The following is a 27,491-nucleotide window of genomic DNA, read 5'->3' as shown; positions in this document are numbered from 1 at the left end:
CTCTGACCCCAGTACAATTGTACCTGAGGCTTACATATAGAATATCCTAATTTCCTCTGACCCCAGTACCTGAGGCTTACATATAGAATACCCAGAGTTTCCTCTGACCCCAGTACCCGAGGCTTACATATAGAATATCCCGAGTTTCCTCTGACCCCAGTACCTGAGGCTTACCTATAGAAAATCCCGAGTTTCCTCTGACCCCAGTACCTGAGGCTTACCTATAGAAAATCCCGAGTTTCCTCTGACCCCAGTACCTGAGGCTTACATATAGAATATCTCCAGTTTCCTCTGACCCCAGTACCTTAGCTATATAGGCTTGCATACAGAATATCCCGAGTTTTCTCTGACCCCAGTACAATTGTACCTGAGGCTTACATGTACATGTTTGTTCAATGTCTATGTCATTTATGTCGCTGTAATACATTATATCTTGTTGAATTATGTTTAAATATTTTGTATTGCTTGTCTTTTAAATGTCCATTTCCTATTATTATATAATAAAACTACATCAAAAATGCTTGTCTGCATTTACCCCGCTCTCCTACATTTGGCGTCGTCGGTACACACATCAGGCAGCGGAAACTGGAAACAGTGTCGGTGGCAGTCGGAAGTGACTTCGCGCAGATGTGGTTTCGATCAGCAATAATGAGATCGGAAGTGATATAGGCCGGAAATGATGTCAGCCGGAAGTTGTGTTTTAATCAGTGTTTACCGGAAGTGTGTGTTAATTGGTCTTAGCCAGTTATACCTGGACCAAACGTGACATTTTATATCGTGTATTTGAAAAAATAAAAATCTCTGTTCCTGTTTTTAGGTCACCTGAGACAAAGTCTCAAGTGACCTATTCTAATCACCTTTTTGTCCGTCGTGCGTCCGTAAACAATTTACATTTTCGACTTCCGCTCCAAAACCCTTAAACCAAATTCAATGAAATTTGGCAGGAAGCTTCTATGGCTAAAGGTCAACCAAAATTGTAAATTATATGGTCCCCACCCCCAGGGGCCTGGGAATGGGGCGGGGGGGGGCTAAAAAGGGTAAAATTGACTAAAACTTCAAAAAATTTCTTCTCTATACTCTCAGGTATGGTGGAATCAAACACTCTTCTTCATAGATGGAAGTGTCTTAAGGTGCTTTACCAGAATTGTAAATTTCATGACCCAGGGGTCTCACGTTTGCCCCTGGGGAGGGGGTAAACTTTACTATAGATCATATAGGGAAATCACATTTTTGACTTTTATTAAATTTTGTTTTATTTCTATTGGAGTTCATTCTAATTTGATTAACATTATCAGCATGGGATGACAGTTTGAGGGCATGCACACGTTGGCCCCCAGGGGCTGATGGGCAGTGCTAAAAGGGCCAATATATTGACTGCAAATTCAAAAAATCTTCTTCTCTAGACCCAAATAAGGTGGAATCAAATACTCTTTATAGATGGAAGGGTCTTAAGGTGCTTTACCAAAATTATGAATTTCATGACCCTGAGGTCACATATTTGCCCCTGGGGGGGGGGGGGGGGGGGGTAAATTTTACTATAGTTTGTATTGGGAAATCACATTTTTGACTATAATTTGTTTGATTTCTATTGGAATTCATTCTTACTTTGTTAATATTATCAGCATTGGAAGACAGCTTAATGGTATGCACATTTTGGCCCTGACTGACCCCCAGGGGCTGATGGGCGGGGCCAAAAAGGGTCAATTAAATTAACTGAAATATTTCAAATCTCCGGTGACCGTTAAGGCCCATGGGCCTCTTGTTTCATGTTCTCTCAATTTCTTGAAGTACTGATATTTCTCAAACTTCACATTATATATATTCACCTTGTGACTTAGATGTGCCCTTGGCCTTTTCAATTTTGCCTCTGTCTGATGGTGCGTCCTTTCAGATAACAACAGTACCATTGTTGGTGATAGTTAATTCGCAAGGATTAGGACCAGTGTCAAGAGGAAGACCGCAGTATCAATGCAGACGATGGATAAGACGCAAATGGACAGTGGTCATATTTCAAAATTTACTGGAAACAAAAACATTTCAATTTGACCAGATGGTGAAAAATTTACTTGTGGGCCAAGATCATTTCTTGAAATTTATCTGGCTATGAGACAAAACTACATGCAAGTTTAAGGTGACTTGAAATGTTCCTGGTTAATAAATAATTTGGAAAACATCAAAGAATCTGTTATTCATTATATCCCAAGATAATCTTTAGATCTTTGAAAGAGTTATTGCCCTTTATTTCGGTAATTTCCTGCTTCGGTATATTTATGCAATGAATTATACAAAAGTGGCAATCGTGTACAATTGTTTACGATTGTTGTTGTCATATTATAACGTTGGCAGAAAATGGTGACGTGAATTTTGTATTTCATATATATGTTGAAAAATCCGGTTGAGAATCTACCAAGGTAAACATTACATAAACGGCAATAACATTTGCAAGGATGGTCTAAACGAAATATCTGAAAACTTACAATCCGTCTTCTCCAATACAACATGTACCATGGGAGAGATTGTGCAGTCTCCAACGTTAATGTAATAATAATATGAGGCCTGGAAGACTGGGGGAAATGAAGATTGGTAAAACAACAAAGACATTCAACTTGTCTTTAATAAATTTGTAAGATTTGGACAAGTGGAACTAATATCATGGGTCGACGTTTATCGGAAAACAACCCTTACTGGTACAGTTCCTTCAACATTGACAACTATATGTAGAGGATATCTAACAGTGTCTTCAGTAATACCAAATATGTTTCACGAGTTTGGCTAATATTTTTTATATTTTTCACGAGCGCATATGGACATAGCAGCAAAGCAAAATATATTTTTTATAGCCAAATATACCGAAGCAGCTCAATCTCTCCCAGAATTCATTGCGGTTTCATATGTTAACGGCTCACAGGGGTGGCCTGGAATTTTCAAACTCGGTTGAAAACAGTTTATTTTTTCTGCCTAGAAAGAAAGGCAAACTTTTTTTTTTGTCAAAACATTTCAGCAGCAATTTTTTTTCATTCATCCTGTACAGTAGTCCATCTTTTAATTGATAAGGATACAGATCTAATATATGTCAAATATCAGCAAAATATCTTGATTGCCCACTTAGTAAAGGGAGATAATTAAGTGTTATTGGTGTTAAGTTTGCTAAAATAAAAGCAATACTAGTTGTTATATATGCAGATTGAAACAAAATAATTTAATACATCACAATCACTTTTATTATGCTATTGTAAGAATATATTTCACAATAGTGTGAATATATAATTATAATTATGAAGAAATTCACAAATTACACATGCATTACATATTAAAAACAATTATAACCTAGTATTTGAATTTTGGATTCTTTCAATCTTTTAATTCATCACATCAAACTTTCTTTATAATCTTAAAGAACGTTTTTTATCTCTAATTTACAAACATTTTTTTCCTGTCAAAACTGCCAACAAACTTTTTTTTTCAAAATTAAAGTTAAATGGTTGGTGCCTTAGTGACGTCACTCAAAACGTAGGAACTGTAAGTGACGTCACTCAAAATGTACTTCCGTAAGTACTTCCGGTTCAGAAGGTTTGCATGCAATCTTTCTACCCTTGGTCACACTCCCTAGGTAGGGAATGAATATTTTTCTCCTACTGCTTTAGACAATTGCATATCGAATTGGTGGTCAAGTTATGGATGCAAACAATTGCACGTGATCGACGCATGAATATCCTCATTCAGTGGCTTAGGAAGTCGTCAAAAAGTGGGGGGGCAAAATTTTTTTTAACCTTAAATTTTACACACTAAACAAATCGTATGCCATCTCCGCAAAATTAGCCAATAAGTATCATTTCAACATCCCATGATAGTTTTGATAATTTATGTAGTATAAAATAAGTTATTTACGCAAATCAGAATATATATATTAAATATAGCAAAACATGAATCACCAGGCCCGCCCAGGGCGGGGGGGGGGGGGGGGGGGTCCAGTAATTTAGTAATAGTGCGAGCGCCGTACGCGCGAGCCGATTTTTTTTTTTGCGGGCTCCGAGGGGCCGCCCAGCGGGTCCAGGGCAGCGCCCTGATATGGGGTCAAGGGGATATAAGCCCTCAGCATGAAAATGAATATAGTACATTTCCAATAATTCGGGATCAGACGCGGATCCAGGAGTTTTCGAAAGGGGGATCCAGTTATTAAATGATCATGCGAGCGCCGTAGGCGCGAGAGCCGATTTTTTTTCCTTTTTGCGAGAGGTCTGGGGGCCCGCCCAGCGGGTCCCAGGGTGGCGAAGCCCCCCTGTAGATCTGCAATCGAAAGGGGGGGCCAGTAATTTAGTGATAAAGCGAGCGCCGTAGGCGCGAGCCGATTTTTTTTTTGTATTTCCTCGTACCTGTCGGTAATAAGTATCACTCTATTCACGTTAAAACCGCGCATTCTTCTTCATGTTGTGTTTCTGTCTTTTTTCTCATTATGAACTCAATTAACTTCACAAATTATCATCAACTTATTGAATCTATGTGATGAAGTTGAGCAAAATTTCTTATAAAGATATAAATATTGACTTACCAGGCTGTTGCACAGGTCTGAGGATTGATATACTAGTATAAAAGTCGGAATGTTCCGGATGTACAAGATAAAGTTTTTATCGTTGCCTTCAAGAAAACATTATCGGTTCGGAAATATACAGATATTTATCGAAATGAATATATAAATTCGCGTTTTATCCCCTTTTTTTAGATTTTGGATGTCAAAAAGTGGGGGGGGGGGGGGGGGGGGGGGGGGCAAAAAGATATGTTTGCCCCCCCACTGAAAAAAGTGGGGGGGGGGGGGGCAATTGCCCCCCCCCCCCCCCCCCCCCCCCCCCCCCCCCCCCCCCCCCCCCCCCCGCTTCCTACGCCACTGTCATTTAAAATACCCTTCACAACCCCAAAAAATGCATCCCAATAAAAACAAGTAAACAAAGGTCTATAATTAATTCACAATATTTATTTATTTATTTATTCAAATAGACACTGTAATAAGGTTTTATACCACACGTGGAATAAACTCTAAATGCGTCTTGATTGGTTTACAATTTCTTTGTCGCATCCACAGTTAGGGAAATATAATATTAGTCTCATTGACAAAAAAGGAATAAGATTCACAGAGAACACTACGAACTGTAACAATTAATTTTCAGATTCGTTTGGTCAAAAATAGACAGGATGTAGAGTGTGAGAACTGAAGATTATATGGTCAAGCCCTTCCACATTTCTACCTGAACGCTAGGAAGACTGATGGAATAGGACAAAATACGTCCCTGGTGTATAAAAAAATGGTATAAAAAAGTCCTTGGTCCGATAAATTCGTTATCTGGTGTACTTCTGACTTACTATTGACCCATAGATAGGCAGTAAAACCCTTAGGGGTGAGGCCGATGCCCTATACATTATACTGGCCCTCCGTGGTACTGTAGTCGGTAGAAAATTTACCATTATAGGTAAAAATGTCTGCCTGGTGTCGATAAACTGATCAGCGTCCTACCAATAAATAAGGGTTGGTAAAACGTCTGAATAATTTGGACTATTGACCATCAATTATATAGAGATCAACTTTCGGCCAAGTCCAGTTCAAAGAATAGGTAAAAAAAAATGTCATTTGTCCTCGTTTATCCTCCTTTGTCATCACTTGTCCTCTTTTGACATTATTTCTCCGCTTTTGTCAGCATTTGTCTTGTCATCTTTTGCCATAAATTAAAAAAAAAATCAAAGTTGTATCGCATCCCCCCGCCCGAATAAGTTGTATTTTCAAACATAAAACATGCTTAAGAATTAATTTTGAATATTCTATCTATTTTCTTGTTTGTTATGAAACTAAATATGTTCTAAAAAGTTGTATTTTGAAACTAAAAAAAAAATTGTTTTAAACAAAGGTATCGTTTTTGATGTGATCAAGATATGTTGTTCTCGTTTGTCCTCATTCGTATTTTTTCATTTTCATTCTCTAACAGTATCTCGCTCATTAACCAATGAAATCGGGCGAATTGCACGATTATTTATAACGAGTAAAGATACATGTATATTAAAAAGTAGATGACTAATACAAATTGTGCAAAGATGTAGATACAAAATATGTATCAACAGGTAAACATTAAGGCTTGTAAGATTTGTCTCCCTTGGGAGTTGGTTACCGGACATGACTACCCTGTATAAACTATATTTCCCTGTATTTTTAGTTTTCTGTCTCTGGGTTCAATTAAAACAAAAATATATAAATATTTGATTTAAAAAAAAAGTTATGCATGCATTGTTAATATTTGTCAAATACACAAAATTCTCTGTACGTGTTAAAGTTGTGCTGGCAAATTTGCGCCGCTATACAGTATAAAATTTGACTAAATATTTGTAAGTTGTTTTATAAGGATTTTTTATTAGGAAACATTATGGACGCAGGCTGAAAGCCTCTATATCCATATCCAGTAAATTACAAAGAAATAATAATTAAATAATATCAGTCCGGTGCAATGTACATGTAGCGTTTGGAGATTATTGTTCTTTATATATAAACCGGTTATTTTTCCAATAATTGTCCAACAGGATTTCAAACTGATAAACAGTTTCTGCATTTATAACATGTTGGGGAAGACTGTTCTAGAGATCAACAATTCGATAGCTAAAGAAGTGTTTCTTTGCATCCCGTCGACATCGTTTTTTGAAAATTTTCTGGGAGTGACCTCTAGTTCTGTTGTTATTGTCCATTTGTATATTGACATTATAAAGAAAAATGAAATGTGAAGAGTCTATTCCAATCATAAAAATCAATTTGCCAGAGACCTGCGAGACTATTGGTCTCTTTTTTGTGTGTGTGTGTGTGTGTTTTCTCTCTCTCTCTCTCTCTCTCTCTCTCTCTCTCTCTCTCTCTCTCTCTCTCTCTCTCTCTCTCTCTCTCTCTGGAACCATACAGGGATGTATATATCGATCTTCAAGTTACCGGAGCAATGGGAGAAAGTTTTAAAATATTCTATTTAAATCAAAATTTATATACTTGACCATAGGGACCTGGAAAAAATTGCCAACTTAGGTCTGCATATAGTCCGTCGGTTAGGAATACTTCTATATGTGTCAGGTCCCTGTGTATTGTACGCACTCTCAAGTAAATTCGGTTTTGAGACGACCTCGGGAGAACATAAAGTTCGAGCTATATCCCTTGATTAAATGCTCTTTATAGTTTTAGGTAGGAATCGGCCTGACCACAACATTAATGAGAACTGGTGGACATTTTCCATCGAGAGGAATTTACCTATTTCATGCGTGTGTCAAATCCTCAAAAGAAAACTCGGTTTAGAGACGCCCCAAGAAAGAAATAAAGTTCGAGTTACGTCCCTTGAGTAAGCACCGTATGGTAGCGACACCGGATATTGGTACAAAGCGAAGCGATACAAGTTGTAAGCAGACAAGAGGTACGATTTTTGAAAATAACTCTATTACTAAGGATCCAACATGACCTAGGTTTGACATGTTGTTTTATGGTGATTTCCATCGTCAGCACAACCAAAAAACATACCGATTTAGTGCCATATCTTCTATATCGCTTATAAAACCTGCAATCTAGTACCGGCCAAACGTTGGTATGTCAACTTCATATCCAGTTTTAGAATTCAGTTCTTGCTAAATCCATGCCTGTCTAGAACGTTAACGAGAACCGATTTGTCCACCGAGAGGAAAATATACTGAAAGTATTGTGTCACACAAGTGTAGTTATTCCATATGACAGTATCTACATTGACACAAGTGATAAGATTGTTTCTGCAGATTGCTGCCATTCCATGTGAACAACTTCATCTCCTGGTTGACTTGTTGAGCATGAAGTGATCCTAAAATTATCAGAACCTAACAGAACAAGGTTTGAGATACATGTATGTAAAAATAAATAATTAAAGCATAAAAAAACAAGATAAACGATTGTAGTGTACTTTCAGTAACTAGGGCCAAGTTGGACACAGTAATTACATGATTGAAAATGGCAAGCTGTAAGAGGTTTTCATGAATTATCGAGGGACTCCTTCAATTAATTGTAATATGAATTTTAAGATACTTATGAATTATATGAATAGGTTATGGGAGGACAGCTTCCATTGGTTTACTGTGGATTAAATCTATCAGGTTCTTAAGTCTTAAAAGAAGAATCAGTTAATAATGAGTTTAATCTGCATTTCTTGATCGCAATTTAAAAATTATGATTTACACGACATTTACATTTCTTGGTTGACAACGAATTATGTTTGCTTGGTAACAAGTGTAACCATGCACGTTATCCAGTTTTTCAACAACAAAAAATAGATACATGTGTATATATATATATATATATATATCAACCATTTATTTCCCTTTAGTGTTACAATTTTTCACAATACCAGCTATGAGGAGGATGCGGAACTGCCTCGTTCTTACTGGATTCATAATTACTTCATAATAACTTTTACTTTTTAGTATGTTTTGTTAACAGTCACAAAGAGCTAATTACATGTCAACAACAAGGTCCATGATTAGCCATTTTGCATACTAACAATTAATAAAGTCACCTTTTTTAAATTGCGTCCAAGTAGTGATTAAATGGTTGTATTTCTGGATTTGCTATTTATATGACCATTAACAATGAGATGTTTTATTGTTTTATTACTCATCAAGACTGTGCTGTATCACTCCATGCAATATTATAAATAGCCATAATTTGATACATGCTGTCTATTTTACAAATATGTTTTAAGTACAAATCACAATGTTGTTGAAATTGCTGAATTCTGATAATGAAGGTTGGCTGTAATACTTATCATGTAACAGCCGATTTACTTGTCCTTTTGTCACCTTTTAGCTGGCTAGAAATACCATACACCAGACGGCCAAATACACATTATTTTAACAATTGTAATACTTTAAGACCTAAAATAATGGTTTGTTTGATTTCATAGAACGCAAATCTTTCAATTCGCTGTCATCTACAAATGTCGATACTGTGATAATAGTTCCCTCTGCCATTGTCCGCTCCTCGTAGTACATTCTCTCCAGTCGCTGGACCACCACCCCAAGTATGGATAGGTCCACGCGGAAGAAACCACTGAAGGGCGAGTCAAGGTCGGACACGACGTAGCAGAGCATGCTGATGGAGAACACAGTGATGATACACATGGTCAGCTCCAGCCGGTAGGACAGGGCTCGTAACAGTAGGATACCAATGAACGAGAAAAAACCAAGCGTCTCCAGGAATGCCCACCTGTCCATGAAATATTCAAAAGATAAGTTGATAATGAAGGTGCAGTTTTGTGTGATATTTTAACGACAAATTCAACATCATTCGTGAAATAATTTGAAATGCTGATTTACATTGTAAGTTACTTGTACTTACGTCTTGGTAATGTTTAATCGATTTTGTATGTCAATTTCAAAGTGTTGTGACGTTGGGGCCATTCTGGTATTGTGATTCGTGTTTTTGTTTGTTTGTTTGTTTTTGGATTTGTTTTTTTTCAAAAGGCAAACCGATACCTTTTAATTGTCTAAAACATTTTTTATCATTTATTTTACCTTTGTTTTTACTTATGTTTTCCTCTAAAAGACTAGACCCAAAACAAATACCGTACACGCAGTTTCATAGCTCATATTCTGTTTATAGGTAGTTATGATATATACTATATATATATATAGTTCTGTAGTATCAGTATTATTGGGTGTATACCCCTATACATACTCCGGTGTGTGTTCGTTACTAATTATTTAATTATATCGCAGCATTGATGAATAAGAACATACACAAAATACGAACTTGGATCAGATAATATCAAAATATTCTTCTGAATTATTGGTATAGTCGAACACAACAAAATTCAATTAAAATACTTTGTAGAGTGTTTGTGTTTCATTTCCCGTGATAGAGATTACAATATATCATACTTATTCAGGGTTGGTTGTAAGCAACAACTGAGAAATCAAAAACTTGAAAAAACCTGAAAAAACCATTAATTTAAGGCATTGGACAGGCGATATAATAATTGTTAAACTGCGAACTTGTTTTACCATTTTAGCTATCGATTAATGAACCGAAAAATAAAACAAAAACAATAAAGCATATTGATTTGTAATGATAAATGATCGCGGTTAAAGAGACGATACTGAAAACGTGGCTATTTTAGCGGATGTTTAATTTCGCGATTTCAAAAGGTAAACTGCAATATGTATATAGAGGTCATTTCTGCGTTTATTTCTCATTTAACCTTTTCCATTAACACCACAAACATCATAAAAGTAAGCGTATTGGAAATTTTCGCGCCCGAATGGCCTTATTTGGTGTACATTTTTCACTCGCGTAAATTCCCATGTTTACAGTATTGTATCCCAACTTACTTGACAGGGTGTATCTTGGTGTGCAGAATACCTATACGGTCGGAACATATGCTGTTAAGCTTTATGATGTGGGACATGATTTTATCACACATGGTCTTGTTGACAATATTGTTGTCACTGGCATCCACCTCCCGTAGTAGGTCGACGATGGACCAGATCTTCACTGTAGACATATCAAACATGAGGTTAAAATACCACTTTACCATGTTACGGTACACTACCTCTGTCAACCTAAATTGTATTATACCAAATTAAAACTAAATTTTGTGATTTTTCAGATGCAAAGACTGTTATTGTGTTTATTTGACAAAGAAGCAATTTGTCTGATAAGCCATACGTCTTTCGTCCAATTTAGTGATAATGCGAGCGCCGACGAATTTTTTTGGCGAAGGGTCTGGGGGCCGCCGAGACATTTTTAAGGCTATAAAAGTTTTCCTCCTCCGAAAAGGGGGGGGGGGGGGGGGGGGGGGGGGGGTCCTGACTCTCAGGACCGCTCCCCCCTAAATCCTCTAGTGAATGCCATCTGTATATATAAATACAACTGAAGTTTTTATTTATCAAAGAAAAACTGAATATAACTGTTTTCTGGAAACGTTGTAAAAGAACCGAAGTAGCTTGACTTCATAATTACGAACTAATTTGTAAATTCACATCGATGCCGCTTAATTGATACATCGTGTGTTCTGATGTCCTCTGATCGATCCACAAACAAACAAACCGAGAATCCCGGTACGTTGGACAGCTGTAGAGAATACTAGTTACCTTTACGTACACCAATTAGGCCTATAGTAAAATTATCTACATTACAGACAATCAAGTCAGTGCATGACCTTGTACGTAAAAACGTGTAAACAGTGTACATAAGCTATACTGGTCATTAGTCTGATTAAATTGTGTTGTGATACTTAGCTTACTATCTCAGCTATATGAAAGTCTGTAATTTCAGATATCATTGCGATAAAAAACAATGGCTTTCGTATAGCTCTATCATATATGTTGATCATGAAATAGAATGTAGAATATATTTCATGCAGCTGAACCGGGATACACATCTACTCTTCACGTCAGAAATTAATTTACAACGTGTTAAGTAGAACAAAGGTTTGTTTATATATATATAAATTTGCAGTGTGGTTTGGGAAAAGTAACAGCAAAATTCTGTGCCCAAGCGCTTTGATGATGTTGATGCAATGGCTTCTTTGTGTAATGACGACATTCCTCACAACATTAGGAACACTTTAAATCTTTCTGTAGTAACGAAAGTATGTGGCATTTGGGCCAATGCAGAAAACAGGAGCAATATTAATGAATTGGACCATGACAAGAAGACGAATACATACCTTTTACATCCACATTCGGCTTGTAGTGATATGAGGTCTGTTCCCTGTTGAGAATCTGTAGAACCATGAACACAGCTTCACATTTGACAGCGTAGTATATTTCCCTCCGTATATTGCTGTTAATGAGTTTAAGTTTACTGGAAAATGTAGCAATTTGATCTATCATGCTGATCTCCGTTGTCAACTTGTCTAGAATATCTCTCTGTTTGTTCAGTGCCTGCTGGAAAGCAAACCCGAACGACGTGGCGTATACAAGACCAGCCGGGGCAAGAAAACATGCTATGGCGTCATTGATATCAGGCGGAGTTTCGTATTCATCAGGGGGCCACAGAAATGTCGTAAAGGGTTCATACAGGTACAGGGTAAAAGGACATAAACCCAAAGACAATAAAGCGGGAAATGATATTTTTAGCAGTTCTAACGGTCTGTTGTATGAGGAGTGAAGACTTTCAAGCACTTCCAGATCAAAGTTGGATAGGAATTCGCCATGGCATGACTCGTTCTCTGTAGACACAGACGTAACACTGATGTCGTCATAACTAAAATCGGTCACGTCACGGCTTGTATCTCTCTGTCGTCGTCTTTTCTCGACACCCAGCGGTGAAGTTTTACAACGACTGGAGATCAACAGCGACAGAAGACCTGCAACAAAGTAAGCATTAATAGCATTTCTTGCGATAACTCTTGACCTGTATTTATAAAGCGTTAGAATTCTTAAATAACGGAACTGTTGTGGGCACACAGGCGATCCGTTTCACAATATGTCCGTGCGAAATGTTGATTTCTGGCTGCCATTTGGAATCTGCCTGAACGATATAAATGAAGCTACATCTCAACGCCGGGCGTTTAGGCCCTTGATATATCGGAACACAGTATTTGGTGATAGTTTTCGATCATTTCGGCGTTTAGGCCCTTAATATATCGGAACACAGTATTTGGTGATAGTTTTCGATCATTTGGTTTCTAGCTTGTGCAACTATTGTTCAACATTAACATTTCTAACATTGACCGATTTTATGGTATTGTAAGTACCGTTTAAAAAAAATCGCTATGTCGAGGTTTTGCTTCTGTAAGAAATCCTTATGATAAAATTGGTTGAGGTAAGATGTATAATTGGTTCAACATCAAATTAAACGCTAGCAGCCTTTTACTGGATTTTGTGCCCAGTCAATCCTGTGGTAAGTTGCACCGTGGTACAGGACAAGCATGATGTAATATCAACTTATCATTTCATCTAAGTATATATATATACAGTACATAACTCTATCGAAATTAAATGAAGACATAAGTGCGCCGTTAAAACCTATGCGACCAAGATAAGATATTCACTCTTTGTTCAAAATAAAAATCAACCGCACTTACCAATTATCACGAACACCATCAAGGAAACTGGAGGTAGAATTATCTCCACTGCCGAAGGCCTTGTCTCTGGTTCTGTCGCAGATTCAGCTTCAGATGTTGCCGCTGAGTCTGCCTCTGGTTCTGATGTTACTTCTGCTTCAGGTTCCGTTGTTGCTTCTGCCTCTGGTTCTGATGTTGCTTCTGTCTCTGGTTCTGATGTTGCTTCTGTTTCAGGTTCTGATGTTGCTCCTGCTTCAGGTTCTGTTGTTGCTTCTGCCTCTGGTTCTGATGTTGGTTCTGTCTCTGGTTCTGTTGTTGCTTCTGCCTCTGGTTCTGATGTTGCTTCTGTTTCAGGTTCTGATGTTGCTCCTGCTTCAGGTTCTGTTGTTGCTTCTGCCTCTGGTTTTGATGTTGTTTCTGCCTCAGGTTCTGATGTTGCTTCTGTCTCTGGTTCTGACGTTGCTTCTACCTCTGGTTCTGACGTTGCTTCTACCTCAGGTTCTGATGTTGCTTCTGTCTCTGGTTCTGATGTTGCTTCTGCTTCAGGTTCTGATGTTGCTTCTGCTTCAGGTTCCGTTGTTGCTTCTGCCTCTGGTTCTGACGTTGCTTCTGCCTCAGGTTCTGAAGTTGCTTCTGCCTCAGGTTCTGATGTTGCTTCTGCCTCTGGTTCTGATGTTGCTTCTGTCTCTGGTTTTGACGTTGCTTCTACCTCTGGTTCTGAAGTTGCTTCTGCCTCAGGTTCTGATGTTGCTTCTGCCTCTGGTTCTGATGTTGCTTCTGTCTCTGGTTCTGATGTTACTTCTGCTTCAGGTTCCGTTGTTGCTTCTGCCTCTGGTTCTGACGTTGCTTCTGCCTCAGGTTCTGAAGTTGCTTCTGTCTCTGGTTCTGATGTTGCTTCTGTCTCTGGTTCTGACGTTGCTTTTGCTTCAGGTTCTGACGTTGCTTCTGCCTCTGGTTCTGATGTTGCTTCTGCTTCAGGTTCTGATGTTGCTCCTGCTTCAGGTTCTGTTGTTGCTTCTGCCTCTGGTTCTGAGGTTGGTTCTGCCTCTGGTTCTGATGTTGCTTCTGACTCTGGTTCTGATGTTGGTTCTGATGTTGCTTCTGACTCTGGTTCTGATGTTGGTTCTGACGTTGCTATTGCCTCTGGTTCTGATGTTGCTTCTGCCTCTGGTTCTGATGTTGCTTCTGCCTCTGGTTCTGATGTGGCTTCTGTCTCTGGTTCTGATGTTGCTTCTGTCTCTGGTTCTGATGTTGCTTCTGCCTTTGGTTCTGATGTTGCTTCTGCCTCTGGTTCGGACGTTGCTTCTGCCTCTGGTTGTGATGTTGCTTCTGCCTCTGGTTGTGATGTTGCTTCTGCTTCAGGTTCTGATGTCGCTTCTGCTTCAGGTTCTGATGTTGCTTCTGCCTCTGGCTCTGACGTTGCTTCTGCTTCAGGTTCCGATGTTACTTCTGCCTCTGGTTTTGATGTTGTTTCTGCCTCAGGTTCTGAAGTAGGTTCTGCCTCTGGTTCTGATGTTGCTTCTGCCTCTGGTTCTGATGTTGCTTCTGCCTCTGGTTCTGATGTTGCTTCTGCCTCTGGTTCTGATGTTGCTTCTGCCTCTGGTTCTGACGTTGCTATTGCCTCTGGTTCTGACGTTGCTATTGCCTCTGGTTCTGATGTGGCTTCTGCCTCTGGTTCTGATGTTGCTTCTGTCTCTGGTTCTGATGTTGCTTCTACCTCTGGTTCTGACGTTGCTTCTACCTCTGGTTCTGACGTTGCTTCTGCCTCTGGTTCTGATGTTGCTTCTGCCTCTGGTTCTGACGTTGCTTCTACCTCTGGTTCTGACGTTGCTTCTGCCTCTGGTTCTGACGTTGCTTCTGCCTCTGGTTCTGATGTTGCTTCTGCCTCTGGTTCTGATGTTGCTTCTGCTTCCGGCTCGGAGATGGCTTCTGCTTCCGGTTCCGATGTTGCTTCTGCCTCTGGTTCTGATGTTGCTTCTGCCTCTGGTTCTGATGTTGCTTCTGCCTCTGGTTCTGACGTTGCTATTGCCTCTGGTTCTGACGTTGCTATTGCCTCTGGTTCTGATGTTGCTTCTGTCTCTGGTTCTGATGTTGCTTCTGTCTCTGGTTCTGACGTTGCTTCTACCTCTGGTTCTGACGTTGCTTCTGCCTCTGGTTCTGATGTTGCTTCTGCCTCTGGTTCTGATGTTGCTTCTGCTTCCGGCTCGGAGATGGCTTCTGCTTCCGGTTCCGATGTTGCTTCTGCCTCTGGTTCAGTTATTGCTTTAGGCTCTGACGTGGTATTTTGTATGACTGCAGTAATTATCCTTGTTATATGTGGCTGTGTTGTTGTGGAACCACACAGCAATGATCCTGTAATAAAGAACAAATGTTTTGTTTGTTCTGATATATATATATATTTGTTTATTTTTATTAGATATGCAAAACAATATTAGATGATAAGAATGCAGAGTTTCAATCAAAATCAATGACATAAGAAAAGATATACATGTTAAGTAGCCGTTGTCCGTTTTTTGTAAACATTAAATTGATACATTGATTTAAAATCTAATTGGTCTTTCAATAGAAAAAAATATTTGTATATCATACAAGGAATATAAAGAAATCATTATGGACTGTTGTTTTCTGTTCATTATATTGTATTCATAACCAAAAATGAACCCAACGTTAGTCGTACGGTAAAGCTATGGTATTTTGGACACCCTCATGTTGCCTGAATATTATGGATCATTTTCATACGGTTGGTCAGTATGAATATGCTGATATTTCCTTTTAGCATCACCAGTGTTAGCATTTCTGCATGGATTTTGGTGACTACGCTTTGTATTAGGCAAATGAACAGTGAAGCGTATTTAAACTGATGCATAGACCCTCGCACATCCAGGATCAATTATCAAAGTAAAAGCCGAATCGACTTGTTCACTGTTAACCACCTCGATGTGCATACGATGACAGTGCAACCGAATACACATGTCGATTTGATTACAATCTCGTCACACCTCATTGTACATAAGCTTCACTGTCTGTGTCTGATATACACAAAATGTTCACATGTTGTCTTAATGTAATGTAATTTATTTCATCAATGGCCGATTTGTTTTCTATGGTACGTTTTCTCTCTGTGCTACTAATGATAACATGATTATCAAAGCCGACACGCTATGTCGTTTGTAGCTTGTATTTCAATGGTGACGTTCGTGCTGAAAGCTTCCCGAGCTGACAATCAACTCAAATGTCAATTCTCGGTATCTTAGCTAGACATTCAGTTTTACTGATTATAACTTATTTCTAAATAATGTTAATGTAATCTATCACTTGGTTAGCTCGATCAAATTTGCATATATTTTACGTTTATATAAATATATTAAACATGTTAAATTAACGTTTGCATAAATATAAACATATCAAACAGAATTAACGTTTATATAGATATAAACATATAAAACATAGAATTTAAGTTTATATAAATATAAACATGTAAAATATATAATTTTCTATATACTATATACTTGATATATACATTTTGTATGTATATATAAACATATAAAACATAAAATTGACGTTTATATAAATATAAACATATCAAACATAAAATTGACGTTTATATTAACATAAACATATAAAACATAAAATTGGCGTTATTTAAGCATTGAACTGTTACCAAATGGTAGTATACAGTCGATATGAATACAATTTGGGTGACAGATAAATAGAATGTCGCCCGTTAGGGCGACATGAAATATTTATCTCTCACCCAAATTGTATTCATATCGACTGTATGCTACCATTTGGTAACAGTTCAATGCTTATATTTACATTCAAATTTTATCTTATTTACTGTAGCTTAAGACGCGTTTAAATTTGCCGCTTCTCCCATCACTGACGTCATCAAGTTCAAATACCGGAAAAGCCGAAATTTCCAGAAGGAATAATATAGTCCCTCATGTCGTTATCAATAGCAATCACATGAAATGTTTTTTGCACAATTTGGCTTTATATTATAATCTATAAACGTTTGTAGATATCTTCAAATTGTTCACATTTGCATAATTTCTGATTGTTTAAAAATAAAGCCGTTTTCGGCGCAATGATTAACGGTAAACACTTAGAAGTGATGCGGCGTTGAGCGGGTATTGCACAGGACAGACTCGATTCCTCGGAAACACTTATGTTTCATCGACTGGATTAACGTTATTTTCAGAGGAATATCATCTCTTAAATTATAAATGAACGTCGTCTTGACAGTAGGTGAAAACGATTCTAAGGATATTTCATTAGAAACAGAATCCAGTCTAAACGGCCACATCAGTGTCGCACTTAGCAGACGATGTTCAACTTCACAGGGGCTCGATTTTGGAGTAAGGTAGGCCTTTGACATCAGTGAATAACCACATAACTATAATTCAGTATGCATACACAACCAGAAACCATGTCGATACTGTCGATTTTTTTTAAATGCTGGACTTTAAATGTTGTCGTGTCTAGCATTTCTGACAATTCGACAACGAGCCCCTGTGTGACGACAGTGACAATTTGATTCCTTCCTATAGGCCTAGATCAGGAATATAGAGCTTATAATAATTTTGTGTCGAGTCGGTCGACTTCATTTTTTTATTATTAAATTTTACTCTCATAACTTGCGTTGCTTTTTTGTAGTGGTTTATGTAGATAAATGTTAGCATTCGAAAGCTCTCTAGGCCGAATGTAACTGGGGACCATTGTTTTAACCTATACCTGAAGCTGTATTCCTACACTGACCGAATCACTGTAAATTGTAGTATACAGTCTCATAAATACAATTTGGTTTACTAACGACATATAGGCAAATGCAACACAGAATGTAAATATATTAATATAAACATATAAAACATAAAATTGGCGTTTATATAAACATATAAAACATAAATATAAACATATAAAACATGAAATTGGCGTTATATTAATATAAACATATCAAACATGAAATTGGCGTTATATAAATATAAATAATAAAATTGACGTTTATATAAATATATAAAACATGCAATATTGGCGTTTATATTAACATATAAACATAAAATTGGCGTAATATAAATATAAACATAAAACATGAAATTCACGTTTATATCAACATAAACATAAAATGTAAACATTACGTTCACTGTATATAGATATATGTACTGTATATAGATATATGTACATACATGTATGAAACATATATAATGTTGATATATACGTGAAGTACATTTCTGCCAATGTATCACTATTGGTAGTTCATTGATACATCGTGATCACTTTACATCTTCAGGAAATTATGTGACGATCACAATGATAACCCGATTACAATATTGGTAGAAAATATGAGATTTCACTGTCTCCCAGTTGATAGATATGTTATAACGCATAATTTAGCATTTCACTGTCTCCTAGACGATGAATATTTTATAATACATATTTCTCTATTCTATTTTCTCCTACTGATATTGAGACATTTTGAACTTTTCCCTACAGCTGTACTTTTTCCCTGTAGACACAGCTGTGTTGTCACCCCGTGGACACAGCTATACTGTCTCCATGTGGACACAGCTGTACTGTCTCCCTGTAGAAACAGGTGTACTGTCTCCTTGTAGAAACAGATGTACTGTCTCCCAATGGACACAGATGTACGGTCACCATGTAGACACAGCTGTACTGTCTCCCTGAAGATACAGCTGTATTGTCTCCCTGTGGACACAGCTGTACTTGTACTGTATCCAAGTGGACACAGCTGTACTGTATCCCTGTGGACAGAGCTGTGTTGTCTCCCTGTAGACACAGCTGTACTGTCTAAATTTGGACACAACTGCACTGTCTACCTATGGAAACATATCTACTGTCTCCATGTAGACACAACTGAAATGTCTCCCTGTGGGCACAACTGTACTGTCTCTCTGTAGACACAGCTGTACTGTCTTTCTATGGACACATCTGTACTTTATCCCTGTAGACACAGCTGTACTGCCTCCCAATAGACACAGCTGTACTGTCTCTCTGTAGACACAGCTGTACTGCCTCCCTATATACACAGCTGTACTGCCTCCCTATTGATTTAACTGAACTGTCTCCCTTTGGACACAGCTCTACTGTCTCCCAGATGGACACAACTGTACTGTCTCCCAGATGGACACAACTGTACTGTATCCCTATGGACATAGCTGTACTGTCTCCCTATTGACTCAACTGAACTGTCTCCCTGTGGACACAGCTGTACGGTCAACCAGATGGAAACAGCTGTACTGTCTCACTGTAGGCACAGCTGTACTGTCTCCCTTTGGACACAACTGAACTGTCTCTCTATGGACAAATCTGTACTGTATCCCTGTGGACACAGCTGTTCTGTCTCCCTATATGCACAGTTTTACTGTCTCCCTGTGGACATAGATATACTGTCTCCTTATAGACACAGTTTTACTGTCTCCCTGTGGACATAGATATACTGTCTCCTTATAGACACAGTTTTACTGTCTCCCTGTGGACACAGCTGTATTGTCTCCCTATAGACACAGTTTTACTGTCTCCCTGTGGACACAGCTGTATTGTCTCCCTATAGACACAGTTTTACTGTCTCCCTGTGTATACAGCTCTACTGTCTCCCTGTGTATACAGCTGTACTGTCTCCCTATAGACACAGTTTTACTGTCTCCCTGTGTATACAGCTTTACTGTCTCCCTGTGGACACAGTTTTACTGTCTCCCTGTGGACACAGTTTTACTGTCTCCCTATAGAGACAGTTTTACTGTCTCCCTGTGGACACAGTTTTACTGTCTCCCTATAGACACAGTTTTACTGTCTCCCTGTGTATACAGCTTTACTGTCTCCCTGTGGACACAGCTCTACTGTCTCCCTATAGACACAGTTTTACTGTCTCCCTATAGACACAGTTTTACTGTCTCCCTGTGGACACAGCTCTACTGTCTCCCTGTGGACACAGTTTTACTGTCTCCCTATAGACACAGTTTTACTGTCTCCCTGTGGACACAGCTGTTCTGTCTTCCTATTGACACAGTTTTACTGTCTCCCTGTGGACACAGCTATACTGTCTCCCTGTGGACACAGCTCTACTGTCTCCCTATAGACACAGCTTTACTGTCTCCCTGTGGACACAGTTTTACTGTCTCCCTGTGGACACAGCTCTACTGTCTCCCTATAGACACAGTTTTACTGTCTCCCTGTGGACACAGCTGTACTGTCTCCCTGTGTACACAGTTTTACTGTCTCCCTGTGGACACAGCTGTACTGTCTCCCTGTGGACACAGCTCTACTGTCTCCCTGTGGACACAGCTCTACTGTCTTCCTATAGACACAACTGTACTGTCTCCATGTGGACACAGCTGCACTGTCTCCCTGTTGTTTCAGTCGCATGTTCCTGTTTTTTTCTGTTTGTATTTTTCCATGTTAATTGATATATAGACATGTGATGTGACATCTTTTATTTCTACCCCATTTATCAAATGATAGCTGAAGCCAATGTTTTATGAAGTCTTTAAGAAATCAGTGTATATTGGTTAAAACTACCATTGTTTGATAAAATCTTTTCTATTCAAATGATTCTTGATTTAAGCAAACCAACTTGATTCGACAATGTAAAAATATATACCCTACCTTGAAGCTGTAATACAATCCAGATTTGCCCAACAATAATCCAAGGCGACATTTCCCTCGATGAAAACGACAGGTAAGAATTCTTCACATATCAAAGAACAAACTCTGTTTCCAGAGATACAAACAGTTTATAAACACACCTTAGACTAATGAGATATTTAGTATAATCAGTAGCTGGTAAACTTACTCGCTGCTGACGCATGCTAACAGGTATCGACCCACCAGGTAATTACTACACAGGTAAATCAAGTGACAAGTGTACCATTCCATGTCGGGTATAGCCGAGCAGTAGATGTATAATCACCTTCTGTGCGCCATCATTGTGAACATCTATCTTTAAAGTATCTATAAAATCTTTTTCATTAAAACACCTATCGAAACCAACACCATAATATCTAAATATCTAACACCATACTATCAAAATATCTAACACTACAATATCCAAATATCAAACACCATTATATCTAAATATCTAACGCCATAATATCCAAATATCCAACACCATAATATCCAAATATCTAACACCATACTATCAAAATATCTAACACTACAATATCCAAATATCTAACACCATTATATCTAAATATCTAACGCCATAATATCCAAATATCCAACACCATAATATCCAAATATCTAACACCATAACATCCAAATATCTTACACCATAACATCCAAATATCTAACACCATAATATCCAAATATCTAACACCATAACATCCAAATATCTTACACCATAACATCCAAATATCTAACACCATAATATCCAAATATCTAACACCATAACATCTAACACCATACTATCAAAATATGTAACACTACAATATCCAAATATCTAACACCATTATATCTAAATATCTAACACTACAATATCCAAATATCTAACACCATAACATCCAAATATCTAACACCATAATATCCAAATATCTAACACCATAACATCCAAATATCTAACAACATAACATCCAAATATTTAACACCATAACATCCAAATATCTAACACCATAACATCCAAATATCTAACAACATAACATCCAAATATTTAACACCATAACATCCAAATATCTAACACCATAACATCCAAATATCTAACAACATAACATCCAAATATATAACACCATAATATCCAAATATCAAACACCATATTATCAAAATATGTAACACTACAATATCCAAATATCAAACACCATATTATCCAACACTATAATATCCAAATATCTAACAGAATAATATCCAAATGTCTAACACCATAATATCTAACACTACAATATCAAAATATCAAACACCATAACATCCAAATATCCAACACCATAATATCCAAATATCTAACACCATAATATCCAAATATCTAACACCATAATATCCAAATATTTAACGCCATAACATCCAAATATCTAACACCATAACATCCAAATATCTAACGCCATAACATCCAAATATCTAACACCATAACATCCAAATATCTAACACCATAACATCCAAATATCTAACGCCATAACATCCAAATATCTAACGCCATAACATCCAAATATCTAACACCATAACATCCAAATATCTAACACCATGATATCTAAATATCTAACACCATGACATCCAAATATCTAACGCCATAATATCCAAATATCGAACATCATAATATCCAAATATCTATTCATACGAATAAGCCATCTTGAAATACATCCTTAAGATGATTTTTTTAGATAATTATAGTAAAAGAGCTTTATCAACAACACGTGTACATTTCGGAGATGACTTTCGTTGTTGTGTAACATAGTTTCAGTTTCTTGAGAACGGGTTGGCCAATCCGGCCGGATATTTTCCCTTTGTTTGAACGTATTGTTGTTTTGTATTGTATTCCTGCAATGACAAAGGAAAGGATTGCTTCAGATATCAGACAAATGTCCTTAGTTCTTTCGGCACTTATTTTCATAACCATTGTTTCTTTAAATCTTCATTGATATCGGTTATCATAAGTTGAAAGCATATTTCAAAATACACCAACTTGTCTCCAGAGGTAAAACAAACAGCTATTTTGATCTTCTACAAATGATTCTGGAAACCACAGGTGTAGTAGAATCTGTACAAATAAATCAATAACGAAAAAAATTAGATATATGTACAAATAAATAATGGTGTCTCATGTTTGATTGGAATAGCACTGGTGTGAAGTTGAGTTTAACTTTAAGTACAGTTTCGTAGAATCTTCATACGGAATAATTTCAGAAAGCATAAAATAGATGAAACGCCGACAGCGTGCCCTTCCTGTCGCAAAAGCAAAAGGCATAACATGGCATCTATGTGACAACAAATGAGAAAAAAATTCATGTAAGTTTAAAAGATAAGAACTTTTAGACTATGTATTTTTTTCTTGTTTTATCAAAGTGTACTACACGTTATTTAATCGATCATTATCGATCCTTTTCGGAGAATTAACTTATTTAACATTCCATCTTGTCAATATTAAATTTTATAACCTTGGATGTTTAATAAAACCTACTTTACACATGTTCTTACTAACCACATAGATACAATGATTTAAATGTATATTATTGTATAAATATATTGTGTTAATTGATGAATGTCGGTGTATATATTGATAATATCAAAACAACACAAAAATATGGTCCTGAAAGTGAAACCAAATTCCATTAACGTGGTTTTGCAGTTACATAGTAGTTGAGTGATAAGAGTACACCTAAACTTTCAAATGTTCCATTTCATCAATTTACATAACTTCTTTGTACAATGCAAAAAAATCTTCAAAATGTATATACAGTTTGGGCTTGTTTCATCCATTGAATTGTTGACAAAAATACGAAAACAGGTTAATATCTGTAAGAGATTTGTTTACCTCTGACAAACAAACTGTAATGAAAGTGCTCGATTGTATTTCATCGACTACTTTCAAGTTGTACAGGCTTTTTTTGGTCTATGGTGCGTTTTCCAGGGTATTCTCTGTCTATTATAATTGTAATTTAAAACATTTATTGACAAATTAATGGCGTCGCAAAACAAGGCGATTATTTTTGCTACATCACGCTTGATGTTGATATTATCAGTCAGAACACACTAAAATAGCTGTCAGTCGGATGTACACATGGCCATACACGTGCGCACGTGAAAAGAATACAATACTTATGTTGGAGGTTTAAAAATATTCGACCTTCTCAAGTGAACTATTCCCTAACAGCCCATGACTTTAAATAAATTTTGCGATTTTTTTTTCTGTATTAAGAAATAAAATCGACCAGCATGCAAACAAAACCAAAATTCGAACACTAAATCAATAAAACAACTTGAAAATATAAAACGACCCATATCGATGTCCGAACGGAATGGGTCAATATTTTTGGAACGTGAAACGTCTTTTGTTTTATTGTATCAGAAGGTTTCTACCATGAACATAAATAACAAAGGCATAATCAGGAAACCATAATTCAAACCAAAATCGATAAAAAAAAAAAGGGCGGGGGGGGGGGGGGGGAGAGAATTCAAGATAAAAAAAACCCAGCTTAATGTATTAACAGTATGCGGGGACCACCACGGGACAGACGGATTATTGACAGGGTAATGAAAGCAAACATAAATACATATACGATATATCATCACATTTACATACATGTATTGTAGGAAATTACCAATTAATACCGTAAAACGGCGATAAACAAAGCAAGCTAGGCAAAAACAAACAAAATATTGACACAATAATTTAATGGATTTTAGCTTCAATATCTCACGGGTTTTCTGAAAGCCCTAGTTTCTATTCCCCGAGAAATGGAACTCCAGACAGGAGGACCCTGCACACTACCATATTTTGCGTTGAAACCATCCATATAGCTTTATGGAGCAAATAAAACAAAAAAAAAGATTAAATTTATTTTCAGGAAATCCATTCTAACTATTCCAAAGGACTTCGCTTGATCTGAATAACCCTGAATATATATATATATAATATGATATCCACCCTTGTTTGGAGAACTGATTGACGTGCACTTCTTGGCAAGTTTTAATACAGCGGACACCGTTTATAAACATGGATTGACCAGTAAACAAGTTAAAAACAAATACAAAATACTGAAACAAACATTAGAATAAATATATGAAATGATACCAGCTTACATTGTACACCGTAAAACATTGGAATACATTAATCCTAACGAATGTCCCTCAAATCACTTATGTACATAATAAAACTAATTCGAATACTTTATGTTTGAGGCGGGTATAGAGGATAATAAAAGCTGTTATTAAATTGCGAAGGCTAATAGTCAAAAATCAGAACAAATAACGTTTTATGTAAAACTAAGTACCAATTTCGACCATCACTTTGATTGTTACTGGTAAAGGCCTTATTATAAATATATTCAATGTTAAAAGTTGAATTGACCAAGCTTTTCTGATAGGCGTTTGTTATGGCTGGGCCTCCCACGAGGCCAGTGTCTTGAGGGTCCTTCGGAGATGGAAGTGAAAGACCTTTTTGAGTGTAGTAGCAAAATGGTCTAGTTGCGCAATGCAATCTATGGCTATATAAAAGGAACATACACTTATGTTTTTTGTCAATAGAATGCAATACAACTCAGAATATGTTATGTGCATTCTAAGATATGAGTGACGTAAGATGTTTGTAAACAATACTTAGGAAGCTTTATTGTCATGCTGCGGTTTTGACAGGCCAATATTTTAAAAGTTAGTGCCCCTTTTGGCATTATATCAGTACATTAATCTGATTTCAAATCTCATGTTTCGACTCTCTTTGGTAGGATCAATAACAACTTTGTGTAATATGTTTTCCTAAATATTACTTTCATTTGATTGCATTGGCGTAGCTAGACCTGTTTTGATGTGTACGCAGATGTGGTGCCCAAAGTGAGGGGGTATGGGGAAAAAAAATTAAAAAAAAAACAAAAAAAAAACAATGACAATTAAAGCTTCAGGATTTTTTTTCTTTTTTTTTCTTTGAAAATTATGTGTACGCACTTGCGTACCCGCGTATAGGAAGCTACATCCCTGGATTGTTATGCTCACATGTTTGAATGACAGGTGAGCTTGGTGCGACGACAGGCCCTGTCAATCATAACGTCAACATTATGATATTTTGGCAGTCTACCTAAGTTTTTTTTTCAAATGCAAAAACCAGAATCTGTTTTCAAGGTCACATGATCCTTTAATTTTTTTTATACATTTCAAGACCTCCTTTTATTTTACCAAGGGGACACTATCCATGTGATATTAGGCCAGTGGCATTCTGAAAATAATGGCTGCAAGTGTTACTTTAAGTATTACTTTAGGTCAAATGAACGGCAGCAACCTACTTTCAATATCACACGAGTCATGTATGTTAAAATATTTTACCAACGTCTTCTTTATAGCCATGAACCCAAGAGTCATGGTATTCATGTTGAGGTAGAGGGATACCAGTTTTGTTGAGTAGAGTTATATTTATGGAGTCTTTCAAGACTTTATTTTCAGCCATGTACATAATTACTTACATGTTATTATTGTATTACAAATGTAAATTATCTTAACAATACCTTAAGTAAAACTAAGAAATAAGCAGGGTCAAAATATGAACGAAGGAAAGTGGCTATACAGAGTTATACAAAGATGAAAAAGAGTATAGCACCATGTGATACCGAAGGCTAAGCGTCTTTAACCTATTGGAAACTCTATGAATGTGAAAGTAAGAGCTAGAGTTGTGACAATAAAAACACACAGTACAAGTAGTTTGATCATCGTAGCTCAACGTTTCTGCCCTCAACAATATGTTATTCATATTTGTGTGACTGGATATATCGATGTGCACATATGTTTGTGTTTAATGGAAAACTATCCAACAGTTTCAAGCATGTATGTGACCCCGATGTGGTGTAACGTACCGTAATACACAACTTGAACATAATATACTTCCTACCAGGAGGTAACCTTCTACAACAAGGAATCGCTATACAGGCAAAAATAATCGATAAATATCCCTCGAGCAGAATATTTCAAATTATGTAAAATGCCAACACTCGGATTTTTTTCCGTTAATTTTGTTTTTCATAATTGTGTATACCTCTGCGTGTGACTGATACTAGAATGGATATGTATTGATTGTGTTTGTGGTAGTGAGTGTTCTTCAATATTTTTATTAAACATGCTTGACTAAATTATCATAGATATAACTCTCGGCTATATTTCAATACCGCGAAAGTACATTTGTAGACCTCTTCATAGACTATGTTGTAGTGGATTCAGACAGTGAACACTGTTCTAATAGAGTGTGCGAGCCCAAAAACAATAGAAAACCATCCATTGTTTTAAACAACGACTAAGTAACCAAATAATGCTTGTCACTATTCTAACGTATTTTGTGGTATTCGATACACCCACCAGTTCACCACCAGGCTATATCGAAAGGCACAATTTGTGAATAGCTTTGGCATCCGCTTCTAAGAAAGCCTTCTTCCATTCCGTCCGAGAATGATTTGAATACGGATAATTGTACCATAAGAATGGCGTATGAAGTCGCATTTCAATCCATTAATTTAGACAACATTATTAGTGACTGGCAAAAGTAATCAAAGTCATGTGATGTTAAATGTAATTTCGGTTTTTATCATTAGGTCATTTGACCCGAAGGGTCAGGATGACTTATAGTCACCATGCTTTGTCCGTCGTCGTGCGCAGTGCGCCGTGCGTTGTGCGTAAACTTTTCACATTTCAAACTTCTTCTCAAATTCTACATGTAATTGTGGGATTGAGCTGAAACCTACCTGAAATGATCTTGAGATAGTCCTGACCAAGTGTTCTTATTTATCGGGTCGGTCAGAGATCCAAGATGGCCGCCATGGCAGC

At 37.0% G+C, this 27,491-nt stretch overlaps 1 protein-coding gene across 1 annotated transcript; it reads right to left on the bottom strand.

The window, feature by feature from the left end:
* Positions 1-8,369: 8,369 nt before the first annotated feature.
* On the bottom strand, positions 8,370-20,417 carry LOC117334892 (mucin-5AC-like). Its single transcript, XM_033894733.1, has 6 exons — positions 20,243-20,417; positions 18,534-18,842; positions 13,059-15,389; positions 11,697-12,338; positions 10,357-10,519; positions 8,370-9,232 (listed from the first exon to the last, which is right to left on the bottom strand). The coding sequence occupies exons 1-6, from the start codon at positions 20,415-20,417 to the stop codon at positions 8,902-8,904; spliced, it is 3,951 nt and encodes a 1,316-aa protein (XP_033750624.1). The 3' UTR covers positions 8,370-8,901.
* Positions 20,418-27,491: the final 7,074 nt, after the last annotated feature.

This window comes from Pecten maximus, chromosome 9, assembly GCF_902652985.1.
Source record: "Pecten maximus chromosome 9, xPecMax1.1, whole genome shotgun sequence".
In the NCBI taxonomy this organism is placed as follows: domain Eukaryota; kingdom Metazoa; phylum Mollusca; class Bivalvia; order Pectinida; family Pectinidae; genus Pecten; species Pecten maximus.
The sequence above is the reverse complement of the archived record's forward strand: the minus strand, read 5'-3'. Positions and strand labels throughout refer to the sequence as shown.